At 35.9% G+C, this 27,738-nt stretch overlaps 1 protein-coding gene across 3 annotated transcripts in view; it reads left to right on the forward strand.

Moving 5' to 3' along the window:
- Positions 1-4,797: 4,797 nt before the first annotated feature.
- Positions 4,798-27,738, forward strand: part of LOC128231715 (probable RNA-binding protein 46) — a 31,488-nt gene continuing 8,547 nt past the window's right edge. Inside the window, exons 1-7 of one of the 3 annotated variants that reach the window (XM_052944823.1) lie at positions 4,798-5,494; positions 8,576-8,756; positions 10,537-10,640; positions 16,866-16,907; positions 19,177-19,271; positions 19,665-19,800; positions 20,118-20,201. In XM_052944823.1, coding sequence (XP_052800783.1) covers positions 4,820-5,494; positions 8,576-8,756; positions 10,537-10,640; positions 16,866-16,907; positions 19,177-19,271; positions 19,665-19,800; positions 20,118-20,201 — 1,317 coding nt within the window. In that variant the 5' untranslated portion in view covers positions 4,798-4,819. The remainder of the gene's footprint in view (positions 5,495-8,575; positions 8,757-10,536; positions 10,641-16,865; positions 16,908-19,176; positions 19,272-19,664; positions 19,801-20,117; positions 20,202-27,738) is intronic. The other 2 variants (XM_052944825.1, XM_052944824.1) reach the window with 2 other exon arrangements.

A 27,738-nucleotide genomic window follows, 5' to 3' on the forward strand; every position in this document is an offset into this window, starting at 1 on the left:
GTGTTTTCTTGTTCTTTGTAAGCTGCTTGTGTGTTTAAAAAAAACAGGACTGGTGTTTTATGAGATTTTCATGAAACTAAACAAAAATGTGTGTGTATCCAGTATAATGTTGATAGCCAGAGTGATGACTATGGGAGTGTAAAGTAGTGCACCTAGGTTCCATGTGTGGCTGCACCGTTAGTGCAGAGGTATGACTGTTGACTTAGTTTCAAAAATAGCCTATAGAGTATTCAATATTGTGTCGCAAGTATTGGCCACAGTGATGAAACTTGACAGGAATGTTCTGCAGCATTTTGAAGACGTGCACCTTGTTTTTTCTTTGTGTTGGGCTGCACCCAGTATTTAGAGAGTTTTGGCCCTTAGTTAAAATATAGCCGAAATATTCAATTTTGTGCCGCATGTATTTGAAAAGTACATTAGCCTGACTAATGGTGTTTTGCCTTGTGAGACATGGCTGTCACTGGTACAAGTGTGCATTTTACAGCTGATGCAGCTTGTAGCTCACTTGCAGGTGAGCCGATTATGCATTATAGGCACACTTCGTATTATGGCAAAGAAATCGAGTCAATACTGCGAGATTTCAGCAAAAAATTGTTACTATATTTAGTAACACTTTCAATAAAGCCAATTTATATTGCACATCAAACATTTATAATTGAAATATTGGGAAAAAAATGTGACTTTTGAAATAAGATCTTATGACATTGAAATTATTATGCCCCCGAAGGTGGGCATATTAAAATCGCACCGTCCGTCCCTGTGTCGGCTCAATAACTTGTGTCCGGGCTGTAACTTTCCCTTGTATGGACAGATTTTAAAATAACTTGCCACATGTGTTCCACATACCAAGACGACGTGTCGCGTGCAAGACCCATGTTCCTACCTCTAAGGTCAAGGTCACACTTAGTGTTTATTCACAATGGAGTGCTGCATATAAGGACATAGAGCATAGGTTGTCATGTCCCGGCTGTAACTTTCCCTTGTATAGACAGATTTTAAGATAACTTTCCACATGTGTTCCACATACCAAGACGACGTGTCGCGTGCAAGACCCGTGTTCCTACCTCTAAGGTCAAGGTCACACTTAGTGTTTATTCACAATGGAGTGCTGCATATAAGGACATATAGCATAGGTTGTCGTGTCCATGCTGTAACTTCTCCTTGTATAGACAGATTTTAAAATAACTTGCCACATGTGTTCCACATACCAAGATGACGTGTCGCGTGCAAGACCCGTGTTCCTACCTCTAATGTCAAGTTTGCACTAAATGTTTATTCACAATGGAGTGCTGCATATAAGGACATAGAGTATAGGTTGTCGTGTCCGGGCTGTAACTTTCCCTTGTATGGACAGATTTTAAGATAACTTGCCACATGTGTTCCACATACCAAGACGACGTGTTGCGTGCAAGACCCGTGTTCCTACCTCTAAGGTCAAGGTCACACTTAGTGTTTATTCACAATGGAGTGCTGCATATAAGGACATAGAGCATAGGTTGTCGTGTCCGGGCTGTAACTTTCCCTTGTATGGACAGATTTTAAAATGACTTGCCACATGTGTTCCACATACCAAGACGACGTGTCGTGTGCAAGACCCGTGTTCCTACCTCTAAGGTCAAGGTCACACTTAGTGTTTATTCACAATGGAGTGCTGCATATAAGGACATAGAGCATAGGTTGTCGTGTCCGAGCTGTAACTTTCCGTTGTATGGACAGATTTTAAAATAACTTGCCACATGTGTTCCACATACCAAGATAACGTGTCGTGTGCAAGACCCGTGTTCCTACCTCTAACGTGAAAGATACACTTAGTGTTTATTCACAATGGAATACTGAATATAAGGTCATAAGAGTGTAGGTTGTCAAATGTGAGTGGGGTTTTTTTATGTTCAGAGGCAATTTAAAATACTTGCCATATGTATTTGACATGTAAAGGCAAAATCAACTTTTCATGTACTGACCTTGTTCATAGGTCAATGTCACATTGGGGGGCATTTGTCACATACTGTGACAGCTCTTGTTTTCTTTATTTCTTTGCAGACACAAGGAATACATTTCTAACCAGGTTTTCACATAATGAACCCTGGTTATTCAAATGACACATGAAACTGAATAACTTTTGTTAGGATTTACATATCTTAACCAAACTTTTTATGTAGGAAGAGATTATGGAGACCTTTCATTGGATTGCATTTGGGGCCTTTAGGGTCAATTTCACTTAAACTAAAAATGAAAAACGGTTGGAACTAAACAATTTTAGTTAGGGTAGACATATCTTGACCAAACTTCATATACATGTACAGGGTGAGAAAAGTGTGCAGCCAGATTGAGTCTCGAACCCGGAACCCCTCACTATCAAGGCAAGTGCTCTACCGACTGAGCTACCGGACAGCTTACACACCCTCTCACCACCTGTATAGGTATCGGTACCGTGACATACTTCCCCACAAACTGGAAATTCGTCCTCAAATTTGAGGAACACCAGTGCTAAGGAATACACATAATAAACACTGAGACTGTGCTATGCTGCCAAACAGTGCTACCATGGTGCCTTGTTGGGCGCCAAATGTCACAGGGTGAGTGCTCTACTGACTGAGCTACCAGACCGCTTACACACCTCACCACATGTGTTGGTATCGGTACCGTGACATATAGGAAGTTTTTGGAGACCCTTTATGGGATTGCATAGGGATAAGGCCACTGTAACTAAGAATAGAAAAATGGTTAGTACTGAACAACTTAATGTTAATGTTGACATATCTTGACTGATCTAAGTATTTAAGAAAAGTTTATAGAGACGTTTCATGGGATTGCATTTTGAGTCCCTGGGGTCAAGGTCACTGTTATAATAAATAAAAAAAAAAAGGTTGAACCTGAATAACTTTAGTTAGGATTGACATTTCTTGACTAAACTTGCTATTTAGGATGAGTTTATCGAGACCTTTCACTGGATTGTTTTTGGGTCCACTGGGGTCAAGGTCAAGGGGACAGTTACTGAAAATAGAAAAACAGTTGAAACTGAATCTTACAATGAAAGCTGAAGTTCTTCTGTCAATCATTATAAACCTGGTTTTGTCGCATTGAGGCGTTACTTGTTCATTTTAAAATGAATGTATTTATCATAAATGCTGACTATGGATGGGTAAAGAGTATCCATGGAATACAGGCCTTGCAGCACAGTGAATTCCCCAGTGCGTCAGCACTTTTAATTTTAATCACTAATTTCCCCCAAAAAATCAGTTTTGTATATATATTTATCAATAATTATATTAATATATTAATAAAAAGATAAAGTTAATGTTATAATATATATGAGGTTTTTTTTTACATGTATGAGTGAAATTAATAATTAATCATTGATCAGTTTATTGATTGTATTTTTCTTCAATTATCTCACTCTCAACACTAAAGTTTAGTCTGAATTGATGCATTTTTTTATTGTTGTCTTTCCGATATTGACATACCGGTAATAAAATTGACATGGGACTATATAAGGGGGCCACTCGCCCCCATCCCCCTTAATCCAGATGCTTATTTTTGAAACTTATGTACCCCATCTCCCTCTAAGTTGATTGAAGTTGTCCTAATGAGCTTTAAATGTCAATGTGGTAAATAATTTTGCATTAATTACACCAGAGTGCATCATTTTAAACTTAAATTAGTTTAACTTTTTTAAGAGATCTTCCAAACCCCCCATATTAAACATATCAAGAGCCTATATTTGTTGTCCTAGGAAAGGAGGTGTGAGCTGTGCCTCCAAAATTCGCCCCTCTAAAGTAAAATCCTGGAATTGCTTGTGATTATCATTATCACCGATTGCTGAATGTTTAAATACACAGTCATATTTTGGATATCTTACAGTGATTTTTGGGGGAATAATGTTTAATGCCTGTGCCTACCAAATTTGAAAAAAGTCGACTTCAGGAAAAATCAGGCAAAAAAATAAATAATATAATGTAAAATATACATGTTTCAACTTGTGAATGCATACATTATGCTGTGAAAGAGTAAGTCTTGTCAAAATTGTGTTGATATTTCAAGAAATTCATTGCTTTTTTATTCATGAAAGAAATCTGCATTTATCAAATTGGGAAAACATATAAAATATTGGGGAAAATGGATAGTTTTTCGCAAGGGAAAACAGCCTTTAAAAGGCAGTTAATTGCACTAAAAAAATCACTGTCTTGATATTTACTACAGTTTATTTGTGATTATTTGAGGACATAATATATAGAAACTATAGTTGTTAAATCAAAACAGGGATATTATATTAACCGATATAACCTATGTAATAAATAAACCCAGGACGGCCCATGAAGGCAAACAGAATTTGCAGTTTGCCTTCAACACCCGAGTGTTCCCCTTTCCACTCTTTAAAAAAATGTTTAAAATAAATTCGAACAAATAAAAAGTGAGATAGAAATATTACTGGACGGGCTGGTACACTTGAAAGTTGTTTAAAATAAACCAATCGTCGTGATTTATATATACGGATTATTTTAGTGCCACCACAGGAATTTGATTCGTTACCATTAAAGTTATGTTTTGACCAAATACTGACGAAAACAGTATTTCTGAACACACCAAGAGTCATTCTTCTTTAAGTGCAAAAACGGTGGGAAAAATGCACGTGCGGAGACAGCATCACTAACACACCGCCTTTGAAGTCACCGCCGATTGATAGCCAATCAAACTTCAATAACGGAACTGCGCATGCGCCCAACCTTTGACACACACGCGTGTATACCGTCTGCTATCGTGAGTTAGATAGATAGGAGGAACTTGATAAGAGAACAATTTATTTTAATTTGAAACAAAAATGGATGTAAATGACGATATAAATGGGACAGCAAATGAACAAGCTCTTCTAAATCTAATGGAGAGAACTGGTTACACAATGATTCAGGAAAATGGTCAAAGAAAGTTCGGTGGACCTCCTCCGAGTTGGAACGGACCTGCACCAGGAAGAGGATGCGAAATATTTATAGGGAAGATTCCAAGAGACTGTTTTGAAGATGAGCTTGTGCCAGCCTTTGAAAAAGTGGGGAAGATCTACGAATTGCGTTTGATGATGGATTTTAGTGGTTCAAATAGAGGGTATGCATTTGTGATGTATTGCAATAAAGATGATGCACAGAAAGCAGTTCGAATAATGAACAATTATGAAATCAGGAAAGGGCGTCTTCTTGGAGTTTGCCCCAGTGTCGATAATTGTAGACTGTTTGTTGGTGGAATTCCTAAAAATAAACACAAAGATGATATTATGGCAGAAATGAAACAAGTAACGGAGGGTGTGACAGATGTTATTGTGTATCCATCAGCCATGGACAAAACCAAAAACAGGGGGTTTGCATTTGTAGAGTATGAAAGCCACAGAGCTGCAGCAATGGCAAGACGGAAGCTTATACCTGGCAGAATTCAGTTATGGGGTCATCAAATTGCTGTAGACTGGGCAGAACCAGAACAGGATGTAGATGAGGATGTTATGAATAAAGTATGTTTGTGGCATTTATTGCAGTCAATTTTTTTTTTTCTTAATATTCAAATTATTGTTTTCAATTGTAATATTGTTATAAAATAACTTATACTATTGTGTATAATTTTAAAAGAGACACAGTGTTTTTTTTTAAATAATTTCACTGAGTTTTATAACTTGGTGGTACCTGGTATGTAACTGATAAAGTTTTCAAAGTATAAAATTCACATCTCTTATCTTATTTACATTGTTTGATCACAGTATTGACAAGACAACTTATCTGAATCATGTACACGAATTTCAACAATCAGCTGAATGAAGTTACAATATATAACACAATTCATGTTGTAAATTTAAGTGATTATCAAAGTATGCTAATTTATTGAGGGTGATAACACTTGAATGTAAATTTGCTTTTATTGGTGTTATTCTGTTTAATCCTTGTTTAATTCTTGTTCGAGTTGTTGACGGAAGAGTCTCAAATATTTGTAGAATTAATAATGTCAGAAATTGTTTGATGATCAAATTCATGACTTCAAATATTTAAATTGTTGTTCGGCATTATGATATCACAGGTTCATATTTTGAAATCAGAAGAGAGATAAAAAGATAACGTAAAATGGTTATTACCTGACCATGCATACAGACCAGTTTTCATTTTGTTCAAATCAATGTTTATCAATGATGATATTGATAAGCAGAATATATATACTTTAATAATCATGGAAAAGTTAGATTATGTTGAAAATATTTCAACATGCCTAGGCAGGGGTGTAGAAATGGGCAGAAAGCCGGTAAAATAACCCGGTTACTTTAGCATTTTCACCCCGCTATTTTCCCTGCATCAACAAAAATAAAATCTGTTATTTTTTGTCAAGTTTTTATGTTTACATCAGTTCAAAACCCTGATTGATGGTATTGTTTATTTTAGTTTCCGCGCTTTCGGACTACTATACAGTATTAGCTCGATTCGTGACGTCATTAGTCGCATCCTCCCCTGGGATGTTTTCAAGTACTAGGTTTGGGTTTCCCAGTGTTCCGAAGACAATAACATTAGCTCGATACATGACCTCATTAGTTGCGTCCACCAAGGGGATGTTTTAGAGTTTATGATTTGTGAAGCAATGGAGGGTGAAAAAAAAATATAAAAAAATCCAGACACAAAAAAAGCGTAGTAAATTTGCAACATGAGTGTGCCTGGCCTTCTGTTAGTCCTATTACCATTTACGCAACATTCTTTTGATTATACGCGTGTTACCCAGATGTAAACAAAATGAAACAAGCTTGTGGTGATGTCACTGCTAAAAATAATCCATTATTTTGATTAATTTTACATGTACCTTTGGTGATATTTTGTATGCTTTAAATGTCACAAAGTGTCCAGATTTTTCTTTTGGTTGTTAAAACGGAATAAGTTAACTGCAGGTGAAATATCTAGAATCACAGAAAATGAAGTTAGATGCTTAATTTTTAGCGGATCACAGAGATTCAGTGGCTGTAAGTATATAATTGGTAGAGAAGAAATTACATATACCATTAGGAGGGAATTGCTAGCAAATGGCAAGGCATATGGTCTGGAATGTTATAATATTATCCTGAATCTGAATTTGACAGTTATTTGGTTTATTAGTTAGCCCTCACTGGGGGGGAAGGGGGTAGTACTCAGATTCAGTGGGGTAGTTCTCAGATTCAGTATCATATTCAAGTACATTTATGTTAAGTTTCCCTGTTTCCCTGTTACAAAATAAACATGCACTAGAACACTAGAAATTTTGGCTAAAAAAGGCTTAAATTCATCTCACAAGGGGCATTGGCCCCTTGACCCTAACTGGGGGAGGATACCCAGACACCCCCCTCACCCGCCTACTTTTGGGATCTTCCCTGCTACTTAAATTAATTTCTACACCCCTGCCTAGGTCTAATCAAAATTGAAGACCAGGACTGGCAATAATTTACTAACAATTATGTTATATTTATTGAAGCCTTTTGGGGCTGTCTTTCAACTTATAGGGGAATAGGCCCTTCCTAATCAAGGAGGATTTTGCCAGAAAGGGGAATTTTGTATGAATACAAATAGTTCTATAAATATTCTAAGAGTTTGAGTCATATAAATCATCACATAAACATATGTAAAAACTGGATTCTATTGACCGCATATTGAAAGCAAAAAAATGAGAAAGAAATTCATGCTTATGAGAAGGAGGTGGTGAATGTGCTGATTCTTTTAGCACTGCCATTCCAGTATTCTTTAAACTACATTTACGTGTATTAAGCAAATTATTTGGGATGTCAAGTTGTCTTGAAGTTTAATTATTAAAGCATACTGAAGTTTGGTATGATTGAATACAAACTGTTGTTTCTTGTTTTTTTCAAAAATAGAAAAGAAATAAAACATAAATACCTATACAATTGGGAATTTCATTTTTACATTGGGGATAAAAACTGAATATGTTTTTTAATTGGGAATGGGGCGGGTATTTTGGCACCAATCAGTCTGAAAAATCACTGAAAAATGATCCAATTTAAATCTTTCAAATTTTAGCACATACATGTCAAAAAAGAAAAAGTCCAGGTAAAGGTATTGTGTTGGATTCGGACTTGTTTTTGGCAAAATATGAAAATTATGTTCCATACCATGCAATATTTCTGAGAATTTTTCAGCGGGATTTTGGTAAAAATTCCAGGCACGAATTTCTCAAAACATCTTAAGTTTAACAGGCTTAAGTAAGGAAACTTATTACACTTGCCCAAAATGCATGCTTAAATTTGATTTTGATAATTGAAAAGTTCTTTATTGCAATTACCGGTATCATAACATTCCTATTTAAAGTCTAAAATCTCTAAAAAAAGGAAAATATTACACTAACTATAGGGGGAAAAAATTGTGAGATTAGCTCTATCCTGTTATAAGGGCCTTAAGAACTTTCGAGAAATTGTGGCCAGCAGGGGATTTTTACATATCATAGCAAAATTAAGAGCAATATTAACGTAATAAAAGACTAAATATACGATGAATTTTTACTTACATTCATTTATTGTTTTCAATAGTTTTCTGGTCCTCTATCCATTCACAAGCAAAACGTGTATTGACTGTTTCAGGTAAAGATACTGTATGTGCGCAACCTGATGATCTCGACTACAGAAGAAACTTTAATGAAAGCATTCACACAAGCAGCAGGACAGGAAGGAGTGATTGAACGAGTCAAGAAATGTAAAGACTACGCTTTTATTCATTTCCGTGACAGGGACTTGGCTTTGAAAGCCTTGAATGGGATGAATGGTATATTTGGTTTCCTTACTTGTGTCATTCCAGATTGTTAAGACAATGAATTACTGACATTACTAGTGTCTATCTCAGTATAAAATACTTGAGTAACTCTGCAAGCTGCATGTATGAACTGTAACATGAATCATTAGCAATTAGTTTGATTGGCAGGATGGAAGTGCACCCACAAATAGTGAAATTCTGAACAGTCCATTTGTAGTCTTCAGTTTTAGGAACTCTGCTATCTCTTTTTTTCAGTATGGAATGAAAGACAAAAGGGAATACCAATATAAATATAGAAATTTAATTTGTTTAATTATGTCTCCCCCTCTCTGGGGGAGACATATTGTTTTTGCCCTGTCCGTCAGTCCGGTAGTCCGGTAGTCCGTCAGTCCGTCAGTCCGTCCGTACGTCACACTTCGTTTCCGATCGATAACTGGAAAACCGCATGACCTAGGATCACCAAACTTGGTAGGGAGGTTGGTCATGAGGTGTAGAAGATCCCTATTGTTTTTGGGGTCACTAGGTCAAAGGTCAAGGTCGCGGCGACCCCCAATGTAAAAAACATTTCCGCTCAATATCTTGACAATGGTTTGACCTAGGTTCACCAAACTTGGTAGGGAGGTTGGTCATGAGGTGTAGAAGATCCCTATTGTTTTTGGGGTCACTAGGTCAAAGGTCAAGGTCGCGGCGACCCCCAATGTAAAAAACATTTCCGCTCAATATCTTGACAATGGTTTGACCTAGGTTCACCAAACTTGGTAGGGAGGTTGGTCGTGAGGTGTAGAGGATCCTTATTGTTTTTGGGGTCACTAGGTCAAAGGTCAAGGTCGCGGCGACCCCCAATGTAAAAAACATTTCCGCTCAATATCTTGAGAATGGTTTGACCTAGGTTCACCAAACTTGGTAGGGAGGTTGGTCGTGAGGTGTAGAGGATCCCTATTGATTTTGGGGTCACTAGGTCAAAGGTCAAGGTCGCGGCGACCCCCAATGTAAAAAACATTTCCGCTCAATATCTTGAGAATGGTTTGACCTAGGTTCACCAAACTTGGTAGGGAGGTTGGTCGTGAGTTGTAGAGGATCCCTATTGTTTTTGGGGTCACTAGGTCAAAGGTCAAGGTCGCGGCGACCCCCAATATAAAAAACATTTCTGCTCAAAATCTTGAGAACGGTTTGACCTAGGTTCACCAAACTTGGTAGGGAGGTTGGTCATGAGGTGTAGAAGATCCCTATTGTTTTTGGGGTCACTAGGTCAAAGGTCAAGGTCGCGGCGACCCCCAATGTAAAAAACATTTCCGCTCAATATCTTGAGAACGGTTTGACCTAGGTTCACCAAACTTGGTAGGGAGGTTGATCATGAGGTTTAGAAAACTCCTATATTTTGGGGGGTCACAAGGTCAAAGGTCAACGTCGCTGTGACCTCTAATGTAAAAAAATATTTCCGTGCAATATCAGGAGAATGCTTTGATCTAGGTTCACCAAACTTTGAAGTGAGGTTGGTCATGATGTCTAGTTGATTTTGCAATCAGTTGGTCAAAGGTCAAGGTCACTGACCTTGAGGTGAAGAACCGGTTTCTGCTCAATAACTCAAGAACGTTTACACCCAGGAACTTCATACTTGGTATGCCAGTTAGTCATGACTAGTTGATGGCCCCTATTGATTTTGGGATCCATCATTGATTATTTCTCACCTACGACCACACAATGGGGGAGACATGCGCTTTTTCAAAAAAGCAATCTCTAGTTTAACTGTTGATAAACTTTCTATATTACATTGTATAATGCATTATTTCAGGTGCCATGCTTGACAACTCTAGAATAGAAGTTGTTCTCGCAAAGCCAGTTGACAAGACAGAATATCAGAGATACGCCAGACAGAAATTGGCATTTCCAGCACAGGTACAACTTGAGACTTAAAACTGTGATTTATGCAAATATCTAGTCTGCATTAAATCTATTGAAAATAATTTTATTTGTATGCTCCCACAGAAATATCGAGGGTGAGTCTGTGTCTATCATTCTGTGCATCCATCAATTCCACTATGTCCAGCTTTTTCTCAACAATCACCAGCTTATATTCAAAGAAACTTCATACTTTTATGGAAGTCTCATTAACAAGAGGAAATGCGTATATTATCAGCACATTCAAATTTGTTGATTTGTCATAATAGTTTTGATTTAGCATTCATGTCTCGGCTATTTCACAGCTTATATTCAAAGAAACTTCATACTTTTATGGAAGTTTCACTAACAAGAGGAAATGCGTATATTATCAGCACATTCAAATTTGTTGATTTGTCATAATAGTTTTGATTTAGCATTCATGTCTCGGCTATTTCACAGCAAATAAAGGCTTGATTTCAAAGAAACTTTATGGGACGCTCAACTTACATGAAAGGATGCGCTAATGATCAGCACGTTCAGGTTCATTAATTTTTTCAGTTATGGCCCTTTTTATTTTTTATGCATTGTTATATAGGTCCATTAGTGTCTGGGCATTTTCTCAGCAACTACCACATACAATTCACAGGGGTGAACCGTCTAAAATAGAATGTGAACTGGCCAGCTAGAGAGGTTCAGGGGCATGCCCCCTCAGAAAATTTAGAAACTGAGTGCGTCATTTCCTGCATTATGGGCCATTCTGATAGCACTTTAGAACACTTTTTTAAAGAAATTTTATGTTAATTTTTTTGATAATTATGAATAGTCCTGTCAATCTTTCTTTTCTTCATGTTCCCTTCTTTGTTAAACTTGTTGCATAGTTAACAGTTCACATTTGCAAGTCAAATCATATCATTCAAACAATTGCAAAAAAAGCCATATGAACCGTCCTTTTCCTTAGCTGGTAGCTACAGTACACTCCACGCGGAACTACCACTTTCCGTTTTCCTCGGCGGATTTTGGTCATCGCGGACACGACATCCAATTGATGATAATCCTCTTTCCTCAGCGTTTTTACTCGTTCACCCACCGAGGCTTATCAGTGGACCGTATAATTACAATCGCCGCGTTACTCGGAGGTAAAAACACAGCGAAACTCGGAGGAAAACCGATAAGAATCTCCCACTCGCTTCTCACCAAGGCGACCCGGGTTCGATTCCTGGCCTGGGCGCATGTGAGTTTGGTTAGTGGTCACCAAGCCGGACAAGTGGGTTTTCCGGTTTCCCCCACAACACAAGACCACACTCTCGCGCAACATCGTGCCAACGCGAGTGATTAATATAAGTTGTTATAGCTTGTTTCACAATCGTTGTAAAATTAAATAAAGTTTAAACTAATCTCCCACTGTATCTATTTTTGTTTAATTTATTTTGCTACACCCTTAATTATTTATAAAAATAATTTATTTCGCGTACCTAATTTTTGGACATCCAAAGGACATCAATCGTAACTTTCACACTTAACAAGTTTCACAGACGAAAATTATCTATCTATCTATCTACCTAACCGTATGCGCAACTGTTGACAAGTTAATTAGTAAATAACCATCCTAAACGATGTATTGCATGTAGAAAGAGGAAGTGTGAAGTATCTATTGGAGGATTAAATAAACAACAAGGGCAATCATGGGATTAAGAAAACAAAGACATGACATTTTTGTAAAACGATCTGCCAATAAACTTTAAAACTTGTACCACACTTGTAGAATGTAAGAAGCAATTATGTACAGTTATACTTATTGAATCATCAATAAAAGTCAACACATTCAATGATATAGGTAACTAATTAATGTGATGACTTAAAGTTGGAAATGCAATACTTAAGTTACATTCGAAAACACCACTCAGACACATTAATCCTGCATAACAATATACATGCTCTCCATGAGATCCTCGTGGGTAAACTGTGAGTTATGTGACGTCACACAGTGAGACTGTTTGATCTGAAGTCGATAGAATGTGTTATTTATTTCAATGCATGTATACAATGGTGTTCAATGGGATTTTAATTAACTTCATGAAGGATTTACACTTATATGCGTAATAAATAAGTTTAGAACCATTGATAACTACGGATAAATTAATAAGTGGTAAAATGCAAATTAAGAAATAATGACCGAAAAATATTCACACTTACAAAGCTCTCAACACCTTCATTACTCCAATCTAATTAAGTTCTCAACACCTTAATATAGTAAGAGAAAGATGACAATAACAAAAACAAATGCACGCTATGGTATATCTTTTAATTACATTATGTGAAAAACAACATTTGTTTGACGATGCTGATGTAAATTGATATGGAAATTTACAATAATTGTTTTTAAAAAGAAACTTACTGTACTTTGAAAAATTAATTATCTAATTATTTAATACTGTTTTAACAGAGCAATGTACTGTAGTAGCTATGCACAACACGCGGAGTTTCGCGATTAGGTCAATAATTCGATAAGATGACCGGCGCTACCGGCAATAAAACCCTCCATAGAAAACGATTAACTCAGTGCAACTCGGCGAAATTTAGCGAGGAAAAAGGTTGCGTACTCGGCGGAAATCCGCGATAAATTAAAATCGCCTCCGAGTCACCGAGGAAAGTGGTAGTTCCGCGTGGAGTGTACTGTAGTTCATATTGAGAACACTGAATTCATGGCAACTGAATGGGAAGCTTTACTTATAAGAAGATACAGCATGATATGTATGTTATCTGCATGATTGGATTGAATAATTTATCACACATTTTGGGCCTTAAAAATTTCTATAAAGTGCAATATAGGTCCTATCATGTCTTGGCTATTTCTTAGCTACTAATAACTAAAATTCAATTTAATGTAACTGAAACTTTACTATGAAGTTCAAACTATGAATAAGGATAAAAAGCATAAAGTATTTTATTAACTGTACCTTTCATGATATTTCGTTTGGGCCCCCTAGGGTCAAGGTCTTTGTTGCTAAAATTTAAAAGCCTGTTTGTGCTGAATAATTTTAGTTTGATTTGACATATAGTGACCAAACTTGATATATAAGAAGGGTTTATTTAGACCTCTTATGGGATTGTGTTTGGTGCCCCTAGGGTCAAGGTCAAAATCACTGTTAAATATAAAATGGTCGGAACTGAATAACTTAAGTTTAGGTTGACATATTGCAACCAATCTTGGTTTTAAGGAAGAGCTTATGATAACCTTTCGTGGGATTGCGTTAAGGGCCCCTAGGGTAAAGGTCAAGGGTCACTATTTCTAAGAATAGAGAAATGGTTGGTACTGAATAACTAGTTAGGGTTGACATATGGCAACCAAACTGAAACTTGGTATATAGGTCAAGTTTATGGAGACCTTTCATGGGATAGTATTTAGGGCCCCTAGGGTCAAGTTGAACTAAATCTCACAACAAAGGCTTTAGTTCTTCATTCAATTATTGAAAATCTGGTTTCATCCCATTGCTAAGTTTCTTGTAATTTTTTTTATCAATTTGTGCTTTCCTTTTGACTTTTTGTCTCTTTGAGAAGCAGGCATCATTTCAAATGATAACCTTTTTATGGTCCTATTTATGCACTCTCTAGGCTATACACCAAATTGGCCAATACATTCAGGGATGTGATCTAATGGCCCCAGGGACCCCCCCCCCCCCAAAAAAAAAAAAAAAATAATAAAAAAAAATAAAAATCAAATCATTTTTTTATAGCTGATTTAAAAAGTTACTAGTGTGCTTTTGGTTGTTAGAGTTGATATACCAGTGCTTCAAATTTAAAGTCAGAAGAACCCTCAAAAGAGCTTAGAACTAAAAAGCCAGTTATTCTTCTACGGCAGTGTGCTTTTGACCCCCAAGAGCGCCCCTAGAACCCATGGCCGAAATAGTCTCAGCCCCCCAGCTGCGAGGTCAATCACATCCCTGACAATATTTCCACAATACATGCCTAGTATTATCAACATGAGCAAGTATATTGAGGCTGAAAATATATCATTACATCACATCATTCACATGATTAAATGAATATTTTGTCGCTGTCTTGGCTGAGTTTACCCATTTTGAAATAGCCCATAATGGTTTTTTAGTTTTTAGTGTGTATATTAATTCAGTCATGTGATTAGTAACTGTAAAAACATAAACCGAAGATAATCAGTTGAACGTTGATCAACGGTAGAAGCATTTATCAAATAAATCACAATACTGTTACACTTTTTGTCATCTGAATGCTTTCTGCCGGGTATCAGTCGGCTGCAATTAATTACAATCGCAGTGTTCCTTGTTAAAAACACCGCAGAAAATGGATAAGAATCTCATTTAAAATAAGTTTTGTATGAATTACAATCAAAATTGGCTATGTTTGCTTTAAAGCAACTGTGCACCAGATGATCAATTTGCAAGAAAAAAAGAAAATTGTCGAAAACTGTCATTAATATAAAACTTGGTATTAATGTGTACAATGCATTGGAACTTACTAACTGAAGTACCACATAGTTTACAATTTATTTAAGTTTAGCAGTTATTTCGTATTTTTCAATTAACCCATTTCATTCTGAGACCCAGTTAGATATGATACCTTGAATATCTGGGCATTTTCCAATAACTGATAAGCCATCTGCCTTTTTATGACCATTGTGTTGTATAAACACTAATAACTTCTTTATTATTGGTACAAGACCCAATAAAGATTACATATTTGGAAAGGAAATAAAAATATGCACAAGTTTATGTAAGTTTTATTAGCAAATGATTTTAAATAAATTATTTTTTGCAAGTTAACCAGGTGATGATGAAAAAAAAAAACACCAAAAAATAAATATGCACAAATTGAAAGCAAAAAAAGCACACATAATATTTTTCAAATGTCACATAATCCAATGTATGAAAGTTTCTAAATTAATCTGTCTTTAAAATGCAGAAAGAATTATGCATATATTTCAAATCTATAAAAAGTTATAACAGTTTATATCATCCCATGTCCACTTCGGAGCAAATCGGGCGGGTGGATGTTCATCGCGATGTTGGTTGGAATAGCAGTTTGAATCCTCGACCAGTAAGGTCCAGAAGTCTTGCCCCCATAACAGTTTTATTGATAAATGACAGTAATGCAATATCCTGGCTTTCTTGGGTCATATTGTTCTTTAGGACCACCATTCTTTGTATTCCCACTTGGAAACCTTGGGGTGATCCTCTTCGTCATTCAATCATTCTAGAACTCCTCAAGATCGTCATAAAAACTCCACCAAATAATGCAAATGTCATAGTTTGTGATTTCTATCGATGTTTTAATATGTCTTCTGTTTGTATCAAACAAATTCACATAAACTTCGTCATTATAACCATCCCAATATCACTATCGTCACTGTGGTCGAGAGTCCTATCCATTTCAACCAAAATTTGCATCAAAATCGCAATAAAAAGCTTAAATTTAACTCGATTTTTGAGTTTTAAAATTATTTCTTCATTAAAATTTTCTGCGCATCTATCTGCGCATAACATCCGGTCATTCCGGAAAACGTATAAACCGGAAACAATACAGTCAAAACGAAAGTAAATAAAGTGAAAGTTCAGTACGTCAAAAACTACACCTTTTGGTGTATCCCGCATGTAAAGGGTAACTACACCAAAAGGTGTATCCCGAATGAAATGGGTTAAAAAAGATTACTGGGTATGTCAACCGAGTAAAATTCATTCCTTATGCGTGATTGGCTAGTCTGTGTTATCACGTGATATTACCGAGTTAGGTGAATCGCTTAATTATGTCACCAGATTAGAGTAAGCCGTCGTAGCTCAGTGTATATGACGCTGTACTGCAATTTTGGCGACACGGGTTCGAACCCGGTCTCCGACACATTTTTTTTTTACATTTTGGTCCTTTTTACAATTATGATATCGAAGTGTAACACATTCTATTAAATAATTGTCCTGAGATTCGTTACAGAAAAAAACGGTGCCAATCTGGTGTACAGTCCCTTTAAAGCTTTGCTTATAAATTGCCACATCACGAAAAATTATTGACAGAATAAACATCCCGAAAATGTGTGGCAGGGTGGAGGGGCCCGCACCGATTGATATTTCAAACTTTTAGAAGCCTTGGCCAAGTCCCTTTAATTCATACATAATCTATACAAGTTTGTTAATTAACCAGATCTGTTGAACAAAAATGAAAAAAGGTTTAAAAAGTTTTATTGCTTTCTAAATGATTTAAATGCTTTTATTTTAGCAGCAAGAGAATGAAGATCATCAGATAAATGACTTAAATGAGGTCAGAATGCAAGTCATGTTGCATGTTTGTGTTTTATGATTTTTGTGTTCATTCTGTTTTGTTTTATATGGCAGTTTTTGAAATTAGCACAAGCACACAAGCCAAGTACTTATGAAAATTGAAGGATGTCTATTGTAAATTTTAATGTCTAATGAGGTAATAATTGTTTCTTCAATTTCGAGTTCGATGACTGCAATTGTAAAAGTTGCAACAATTTATGGACCATCTTTTTTCATGGGTACCAAGTGATCATGACTAACCAACTAACTAACCAGGACAAAACAGAAATGCTGGTTTAGGTTACAGTCTTGAGCCTGCTTGCAGTGATGGTTCATACTTTATATTGTCAGGGCTTCCATTATGAAAAGTGTGGAAGTATATTTCCCTTAAAATGGGTTAAAACTTCCAAAATTGAGTCTGTGGACTAAATAGACTTCGGAAGAAACTTCATAATGTGGTGGCTTGGAAGTTTAAAATATCAAAGCTTATATTCAACCGTTAACATTACTTTAAAAGCCACATATATCCATTTTATTCTGAATAAGAATGACAATGTATGCATATTATTGTTTACTTCTGTGATTATCATTTACAATTTTTATTTTTTATTAAAATTGTCATACATATATTATAGATATATTTGCAATCAAGAAACTTAACTTCTATATTTGAGAGAAAAAAATCCAAAATTATAGGCTCAGAAATTTTTAATGAAAGCCCTGTATAATTATGCAAGCTCTGCAATTAGGATTTGACATAACATATTTTGTTGAGCACATGAGACTGATGATTTAGAGACCAAAATTAAATTGGCCATGCTTGGTATGTGTTTGTAGTGGCTCTATTGACTCAGTGAAAATGCCCCAACTAAATTTTTGTCAAGCCCGTATCTTGACCATGCATTATAGGATTTTTTTTTAAAAAGCTTGCCATACAGGACGATGAAGAGACAGCATTTCGCACACAAGGTCCAGGTCTGCACCTCAAAGATCAAGGTTAGAGGTAGAGGGTTGAAATATTCCTTCTCTGGGCTGTACTGTGCCCATGTTGGAATGATCCTTGTCCGTGCTCTATATTGACCATGCATTATAGGATTTTCCAAAAACTTGCCATGAATGTTCACCATGTTGAGGCTGAGTGTAGCGCACAAGACCCAGGTCTGCACCTCAATGATCAAGGTAAGAGGTCCTTGTCCAAAGTGTATCTTGACCATGCATTATAGGATACTCAAAAAACTTGCCATGAAGGTTCTCCATGATGAGACGGCGTGTCATGCAAAAGGCCTTGGTCTGTACCTCAAAGCTAAAGATCATACTTAGAGCTTAAATGTCAAAATGAGTAGTGTTGATAGGACCGGGCTAGACTGAGCCTTTTCCGGGCTTTATCTTTACCCTGCATTATAGGATTTTTAAAGAACTTTCTATGGAGGTTCATCATACTGAGGCTTAGTTTCGCAGGTATTATATTGTTCATCACCATGTTTTTCTGTGTTGCAATTGCATGGAAAAGCATTATGTCTTTGTCAAATGCTTTTTCAACGAGCTCGACATGTCATTATTTGGCATCTAGTTTTTTTACTCCTTTTAAAAAGATTTCCTTTATTTTTTCTGTGACTAGTTTTGCTGGTTTAAAAGTTCATAAATGAAATTAAAATGATATTTTGCAATTGAGCTAAACTCAACTGAAACTTTTACTACACATACATATGTATGCAACTTCCAAAGCTCGTACAAAATGAACAATGTACATAGTCAGAGCATGCAGTCTTGAATAATCCATTTTGTAATAACAGAATGTTTTTAAGCATGCAATGTTTTACTAACCATCAGAAATAAAAAAAACTGTTGATAGTTCTCATTCTTTTATTAACTTATTATTATTATTATTATTATTATTATTATTATTATTATTTTAAGATATGATTCAACAAATGTTTGGTAAACCGTATTATAGAAATTTGCCCACAACTTTGAATCGAGCTTGGGCTCATAAAAAACCTGGGTTTTGTAATACATTTACATATTTAAGCTTCTGGTTTATAATCTTATTATATGAACATAATATTATATGTGTAGACTTGACCAAGAATATCTTAAGTACAATGACTGCTGTCTTTGAACACAATTTTAATATCATTCACAATGGCACTATTGTAACCAGTTATGCCAGTAGTGGCACAACACAGTATACCTTTGTTATTGATGAATTGAACTTGCGTTTTATTCCATGAACACATTGGTGTGAAAATGATTTGATACATGTATTTCAGGCATTTGGCTATGGCATGTCATTCAATGATGGCGGACTTGCAGGCTCCTCCCCTTTCAGTGCAATGTTATCCTCTCAACAGCCAATGTTTCCAAGGTTGGTCAAGGAATAAGTTTTATAGACAAGTTTTGTACATTCATGACATTGTATTATTGTTTTTTATCAGCATTTGACTTCTAAAAGTGGAATATAGTCAATTTTAGTTAGGATTTAGAATCTGTTTTACCATTATCAGAATTATTTTCAATATATATCATTACATTCTGTGCTCAAAGTGACAGCTTTTGATGTTACAGGTATATAGATTCTACATGTATGTTTATGAAATGGCTGCCTTAAATGTGTATATTTAGCAGGCAAAGGCTGATGTACATGTGAGCCTTTATAATTTGCAAAAAGAAAATCAAAACAAACCAAGCTTTGTATGAACAATAACTTGTTATCATGCTCTTTGGTGTTTCGAAAGGTGTTGTGTTTTACCATTTAAAGGGGTGTTGGGCGTACAGCTGTTGGTGTGCGTGGGATGATGCGAGGTCGAGGGCGGGCGGCAGCTGGCTCCAGGGGTGGGCGACTGGGCAGTGTTGGGTTTGTCAGGCCTCCCATGCAGAGATGCAGGCATACTGAGGTAAAATGACCAGTCCAAATTACTGTCCAAAACTACAATCAATAGTACACAAGAAGGTGTGTTAAATTTAGAGGAAGTAACTGTTTTAGTTTATTCAACATAAATTTGAAAAATGATGATGAGAATTTAACCCCCCTTCCCCCTTGAGTATGGAAACTCTTTCATTTTGAATCCTGCATAAATTTTGGTTTTCTTTTAAAGACAATGTTAATTTTAGAAACTCTAAGCTTATTTCGTATGTTATTAAATATTTTATGCATGTGGACTCCTAAAACATTTATTACAATATATAATTTATAATGTTTTTTATACACTAGCTATATGACATTCTGCCTGGCATGGAATTATCGCCTACTAATCCTGTAACTCTTAAACAACTTGCATCAAAATCTTCATTGCAGGTATTTTTATGCCCCCTTTTGAAAAAAGTGGGGTATATTGTTTTGCACATGTCGGTCGGTCGGTCTGTCTGTCTGTCGGTCGGTCGGTCGGTCGGTCGGTAGGAATACCAAATGGTTTCCGATCAATAACTTGAGAACGCTTTGACCGAGGGACCTCATACTTGGTATGTGTATTGGTCATCACCAGCAGATGAACCCTATTGATTTTGAGGTCAGTGGGTCAAAGGTCAAGGTCAGTGTGACCTTTACATGAAAAACGGTTTCCGATCAATAACTTGAGAACGCTTTGACCCAGGAACCTCATACTTGGTAGGTGTATTGGTCATGACCAGCAGATGAACCCTATTGATTTTGAGGTCAGTGGGTCAAAGGTCAAGGTCAGTGTGACCTTAACATGAAAAACGGTTTCCGATCAATAACTTGAGAACGCTTTGACCCAGGGACCTCATACTAGGTAGGCTTATTGGTCATGACCAGCAGATGAACCCTATTGATTTTGAGGTCAGTGGGTCAAAGGTCAAGGTCAGTGTGACCTTTACATGAAAAACGGTTTCCGATCAATAACTTGAGAACGCTTTGACCCAGGAACCTCATACTTGGTAGGTGTATTGGTCATGACCAGCAGATGAACCCTATTGATTTTGAGGTCAAAGGTCAAGGTCAGTGTGACCTTAACATGAAAAACGGTTTCCGATCAATAACTTGAGAACGCTTTGACCCAGGGACCTCATACTAGGTAGGCTTATTGGTCATGACCAGCAGATGAACCCTATTGATTTTGAGGTCAGTGGGTCAAAGGTCAAGGTCAGTGTGACCTTTACATGAAAAACGGTTTCCGATCAATAACTTGAGAACGCTTTGACCCAGGGACCTCATACTTGGTAGGTGTATTGGTCATGACCAGCAGATGAACCCTATTGATTTTGAGGTCAGTGGGTCAAAGGTCAAGGTCAGTGTGACCTTTACATGAAAAACGGTTTCCGATCAATAACTTGAGAACGCTTTGACCCAGGGACCTCATACTAGGTAGGCTTATTGGTCATGACCAGCAGATGAACCCTATTGATTTTGAGGTCAGTGGGTCAAAGGTCAAGGTCAGTGTGACTGTAAGCTGAAAAAAGGTTTTCTGATTGTCCATATTTTTTTAATGCATGCACAGATGATTGGGATTGATGTATAAATGTTTGTATAGAAATGATTTTCTTTTATGTTACTATTTTAGTTGGGCATTTATTTGCCTTCTTAAGTTATCATAAGTAGATGACCTGCCTCATATGCATCCAATGACAAATCAGCTGTCATTTCAGTCCATGCATATTTCATTCAATTGTCCAAATATTTCTGGCAACTTGGCGCTCAGGGGGCATAATGTTTGACAAACATCTCTTGTTATTTATTAACCTATTATAATCAGAAACTTCAATACTAAAGCACTCCCAGTATTCCTGCTACACAGCTGAAGAAATTGGTATACCGATAAACTGTAAACAAGCTTGCCCATTTTTAAAGAATTTCAATTAGAAAATACATGACTTTGTCAGTGGTCATTGTAAGCACAAGCCCGCAAGCCTTTGCGCTGGAAAAATGCTTTTTGGGCGTGTTCAAAATTTAGATTTTATAAAGCAGGGCTTTTTTTTTTTTTTTTCGCCAAGCACTTCTGTAAGAGTTCAGGCTTGTCATTCAAAAGTGTTATTCTGAAGACTGCTTTTTATGCTAAAAATGCTTGACAGTTCACATATTTCCACCAAAAAACATTTTGCTAAAATTCGAAAGTACATTTAGATTTTTAAAGCTTGCCTTACAGTTTAAATCAAAACATATCTTGACTAAAACATTTTATAAAATATTAAAGCTATCATCCTCTGCACCACCCTGCTTTCAGTGCTAGTTTGTTTGATAGTTTAGAAACTCAGAGGAAGTACAAACAGAATTATAGGTAATATACAACATTTTTATACTCTGCCAATAGAGAGCATATACAGTACACTCCACGCGGAACTACCACTTTCCTTTTTCCTCGGCGGATTTTGGTCATCGCGGACACGACATCCAATTGTTCATAATCCTCTTTCCTCGGCGTTTTTACTCGTACACCCACCGAGGCTGATCAGTGGACCGTATAATTACAATCGCCGCGTTACTCGGAGGTAAAAACACCGCGAAACTCGGAGGAAAACCGATAAGAATCTCCCACTGTATCTAATTTTGTTTAATTTATTTGATAATTTTTGCTACACCCGTAATTGTTTATAAAAATAATTTATTTCGCGTACCTAATTTTCGGACACCCAAAGGACATCAATCGTAACTTTCACACTTACCAAGTTTCACAGACGAAGATTATTGATTTTCATCTTTTATCCATGCTAGATTACCTAACCGTATAATACACCACTGTGACAAGTTAATTAGTAAATACCCATCTTAAAGGATGTATTGCATGTAGAAAGAGAAAGTGTGAAATATTTATTGTTGGATTAAATAAACAACAAGGGCAATCAAGGGATTAAGAAAACAAAGACATGACATTTTTGTAAAACAATCTGCCAATAAACTTTAAAAACTTATACCACACATATAGACTGAAGGAAGCACAGTTATACTTATTGAATCATCAATAAAAGTCAACACATTCAATGATATAGGTAACTAATTAATGTGATGAATTAAAGTTGGAAATGCAAAACACCACTCAGACACATTAATCCTGCATAACAATATACATGCTCTCCATGAGATCCTCGTGGGTAAAACTGTGAGTTATGTGACGTCACACAGAGTGACTGTTTGATCTAAAGCCGATAGAATGTGTTATTCATTTCAATGCATGTATAAAAGTATAAAATGGGATTTTAATTAACTTGATGAAGGATTTACACTTATATGTGTTATAAATAAGTTTAGAACCATTGATAAGTACGGATAAATTAATAAGTCAGGTAAAATGCAAATTAGGAAAAAAGACCGAAAAATATTCAGACTTACAAAGTTCTCAACACCTTCATTACTCCAATCTAATTTAAGTTCTTAATATAGTAAGAGAAAGATGACAATAACAAACACAAACGCACGCTATGGTATATCTTTCAATTACATAATGTGAAAAACAACAGTTGTTAGACAATGCTGATGAAAATTGATATGGAAATTTTCGATAATTGTTTTGAAAAAGAAACTTACTGTACTTACTTAAAAATTAATTATCTTATTATTAAATACTGTTTTAACAGAAGCAATGTTCTGTAGTAGCGATGCACAACACGCGGAGTTCCGCGATAAGGTCAATAAATCGATTCGATCACCGGCGCTACCGGCAATAAAACCCTCCATAGAAAACGATTAACTCGGTGCAACTCGGCGAAATTTAGCGAGGAAAAAGGTTGCGTACTCGGCGGAAATCCGCGATAAATTAAAATCGCCTCCGAGTCACCGAGGAAAGTGGTAGTTCCGCGTGGAGTGTACTGTAGTTGCCAATCTTCCATCTGTTCACACCCTTCTCCAGTGAATACCTTAACAACTACAGGATTTTAATGAAACTTGAAACATACAGACAGAGTGCATTATGAACAAGTGCTGTGCAAAAACCATAATCCTTATTCAGTTATTTTTTAATTGTCTTTCCCTTTCACTTTTACTTAGAGATGACAATGAGCAGTAAAATCAGTTCTTGAGTATTTGGATAATCATCTGAAGATGAACTTGGAAAATTTGGATTGTTATTTGGAAGAATCATGTACATGTACACTGTACGTGGGTCATTTTGATATTTCTGTTTCTTATTTTTAAATAAGTGTTGTAATTTTGTACTACATCAGAAAAATGAATTAAAAGAAAAAGAAAATGTTATTTCATTATTTTAATTTGTGGTTTGTCTGTTTCATTTCATTTTATACATAAAGATATCACACTTCAAATATAGGGCATGCCAAATAATAAATAGTAAACAGTGCAGTGCATACATGTAGTGCCACCATTATATATCTTTCGTGGATGCTCTTTCGTGGACATAAAGCCAATAAAATCTAGATCAACCTTCAACTTCCCTTCTGCAAAGGAAAGAGTCACTTAGTAATTAAATTATAGGTTAACTCTACAATACACAGCGTATTTTTACACATGTTAATGTTAGCTACCTGGTTGTAATCGTTCCACACTGTGGAATGCTGGCGACATCTTATTGTACAATGTATAGATCAATGTGCAAATTTAATTTTTAGGAATTTTATTGCCATGAAATTTTCATAGCCTATGTCGAAATTTCATAGCAATTTCAATATGAAAAGTAAGAGAACTAGACATAATACGACCACTACTACAACTTATGATAATAACTTTAAACAACTTTATTTTTTGAAGTAAATATTCACTTAAGACATTTTAAGTAATCGAACAAAACACTGTCCCAGCACATACTTTATGCACATACTTTTATTACCACCGGAAACATACATTAAATTGAACATTGCAGATTCATGGAGCAATAACAGATTGTTTTAACTTAAAGTCAGTTTGTTTAGTTTATGTTCTGTCAAGGTCACAACCCGGGTGTGCCTTGATAATGCTTTAAGGAAGTTACTTCCCTTTTAAGTAAAGTAAGGATAAATGTCTATGTTGAAAACTAGTGTTAAGTGATAAGATATAAATATTTTGTAAAAGAATGAACACCAATAGATGATTGAAAAAAAATGGTTTTGAAGAGCAGCATTTTTAGCAATTTATGGGGGTGCAGAATCGTGTTTTACACATCTTTTAGATGGTGTTAGTGTAAATACCTACCCGAACGACGTTTCATGTCTGAAACTACCATGCACCTTATGATTTAATAAACATTATACTATAATAGCATAAATCAGATGAATCGAAATGATGACTTAATATTTACAAAGGTAAGATTTCCATAGCCAATCAGGTTATTGGATTTTTGTTTTTTTATAGCCAGATCCCAATTATCATCGCCATTGGCGAACAGGCGACCGGTTTATTTGCACACTGATGAAATTGCGATGTATGTTTACTCCATTAATAATTATTACTTCAAAATGTAATATTTTTGTTTACCTCATTAATATGCATAATTAATAGTCAATAGTGATGATCATTGCAAAAATATGTCCACCAACTAATCAATGCTCTTAATGGGTGTTCCTAATCTCAGCGTCAACATATATTATTTGTTGAAAACTCTCTAACTGGTAAACAATAGAACTGTGTGTTAGATGTATCACTAACAATACATCGCTCATTGACATCAGTGCAAGTTGCAAATTGGGGTCTTTAGTTGACAGTCTGTTTAAAGTCTCATCAACTGTCAATTCAATTTGATAAGGTCAATGATATGTACCTAGTGGGTATAAGAGTAAATTGTGTCTTGTTTGCAATGCACAGGTACAGTTTTATAATCTGTATGTTGTCTGGGGTTGTTTGTTCTTGTCCAAGTACGCGTAAAGTGAATTTGTATTTGAGTACTTGGAAGATCGGGTTGTGTACTCGAGGACTAAAAGTTGCCATCCCTACTTTTACTGTATACATTTGTTATTGGTGTTTTGAGTAATTGCCCCTTTGTCCAATTTCATGCTTAGGTTATGAGCACTTCATGAACCATAAATCTGTGTTTGGTATCATTATGACGACATTTCAAACGTAAGGAGGGTCAATGTGGTCACACTTGGAGGTTAATCATAATGGAATAATGCATGTAGAGTATTGATGGTTGTGCTGGTTTGACTGTAAATTTGTCTTGCAAACCGGGTTTTAAATAACATGCCACACGTCTTCTGCTTAATAGAATGATAATATTTTGTGCGCAAAACCCACATCAATACTTTGAATGGTCAAGGTAACATAATGAAATGTTGCATATAGGCACAAACAATATAGGTGGTCATCTCCAGGCTGTAACTTTGTCATGCAAGGTGGAATGTTCAAAATACATGGCGCAAGTGTTCGTCAAATAAAGGCTCTGTGTTATGTGCAAGATCAACATCTCTATCTCAAAGGTCAAGGTTATACTTAAGAGGCTTCCCATTATGGAATGCTGCATCTTATTGAGGAGGAACCAAAGCTCTCTTTTGGGAGTATTTTAACGATAATTGTCCTTTGTTTTTTTTTAGCCTGATTTTTCAACAAAGCATGCCTGGTTATAGATGGGCAATAACCTGGCAGATATTCGGTGTCATTAACAATATTGCGTTTAATATTTTTTTCTGTCAAAAATACAAGAGTCTTTATCATTCTTCATGAAACTAAGTCATTTGTCAGCATGATTTTATGACCAGTATGAATATAGGTTATCTGGGGTAATAACTTGGTCACCAGGTCAAATATTAAGATTTAGCGATTAAGTATAACATTTATTCTTCCTTTCACAAATTCATTAGTGTTTATCCAACCCGTAAGAATTTCGATAAGAATATTTCACAGCATGATATTAAGGACCTGTGCGCATTATGGATTACAAACCCAGGCATGCCCTCCTGCCCCAATTCCTCATGCACACTCACACACACTGCTGAATGTTAAGATTTCTTTATTTAGTGTGTAGATGAGTGTGATTAAATAACTATGCTCCTTTGGTGATTTTTAATGTGCTTTAGCATCATTTTTAGGACCTTCCCTCTGAAAACAAACATCCTGCTGCAAAATCACATTTGTCAAAATGAAAATTCTGCCTTTAATGCATTAACTGCTGTGGTTACTGCATTAAATGCTTGTTATACTTTAATTTTGTTTTAAAAAGCAAAAAAGCACTTTTCCAAATTGCATTTTTTTCCTATATGTACCCTGTCTGAGAGCAAACATTGTTTTAAACAGAAGCCATGTTGAAAGAGGTTGAGAAGTAGTTTACTTGGCTTGCTGGCTTACGATATTTATTACCATTTTGACTACCGGCACAAAACCTTTACTTAAATACTGTACCTATTGCTACGTCATTTTTGTGTCACCTTCAAAGCATGCACCTCCAAAGCAAGGCAGATACATAGGGATCATTTTGTCTTGCTTTCAGAAGTTGTATGTGTCGTTGTCAGCCACATACTTTCATAGGGTTTAAGCCAGACATAAAAGGGCAGGCTGTTAATCTGCATGACTGAGAGGGGTGCTACCAAAAAAGGGCATGGTGCAGCCCCTTCGAAAATGCCATTCTTTTGATTCTGATTAGTCACTTTAAACAACTTGTTGGAGTCCCCCAACTTCATATGCACATTCGTCATGGGATCAGTCTATAGATGACCTCTAATAAATTTTGATGTAATGGTCAAGGTTATGGTCATAAACTTGAATAACAACTCAATCTTTAACTGCATATTAGTCATGGTCAGTTAATGACCCTATTTTCTTTGGAGTCTGTAGGTCAAAGTTCAATGTTGTTGTGACCTTAATTAAAATAAAACATCTTTGGATCAATAACATGTAAAAGAAGCGTAGTAGAGAACTTGAACTTTGTATGCTCATTGGTCATGGTCAATGGATGACCTCTATTAATTTAGTTGTGGTGACCTTTTTTAGAAAAACAGTTTTCGATAATAATAATTCGAGAAGG

The sequence above is a fragment of the Mya arenaria genome, chromosome 4, assembly GCF_026914265.1.
Source record: "Mya arenaria isolate MELC-2E11 chromosome 4, ASM2691426v1".
Lineage (NCBI taxonomy): Eukaryota > Metazoa > Mollusca > Bivalvia > Myida > Myidae > Mya > Mya arenaria.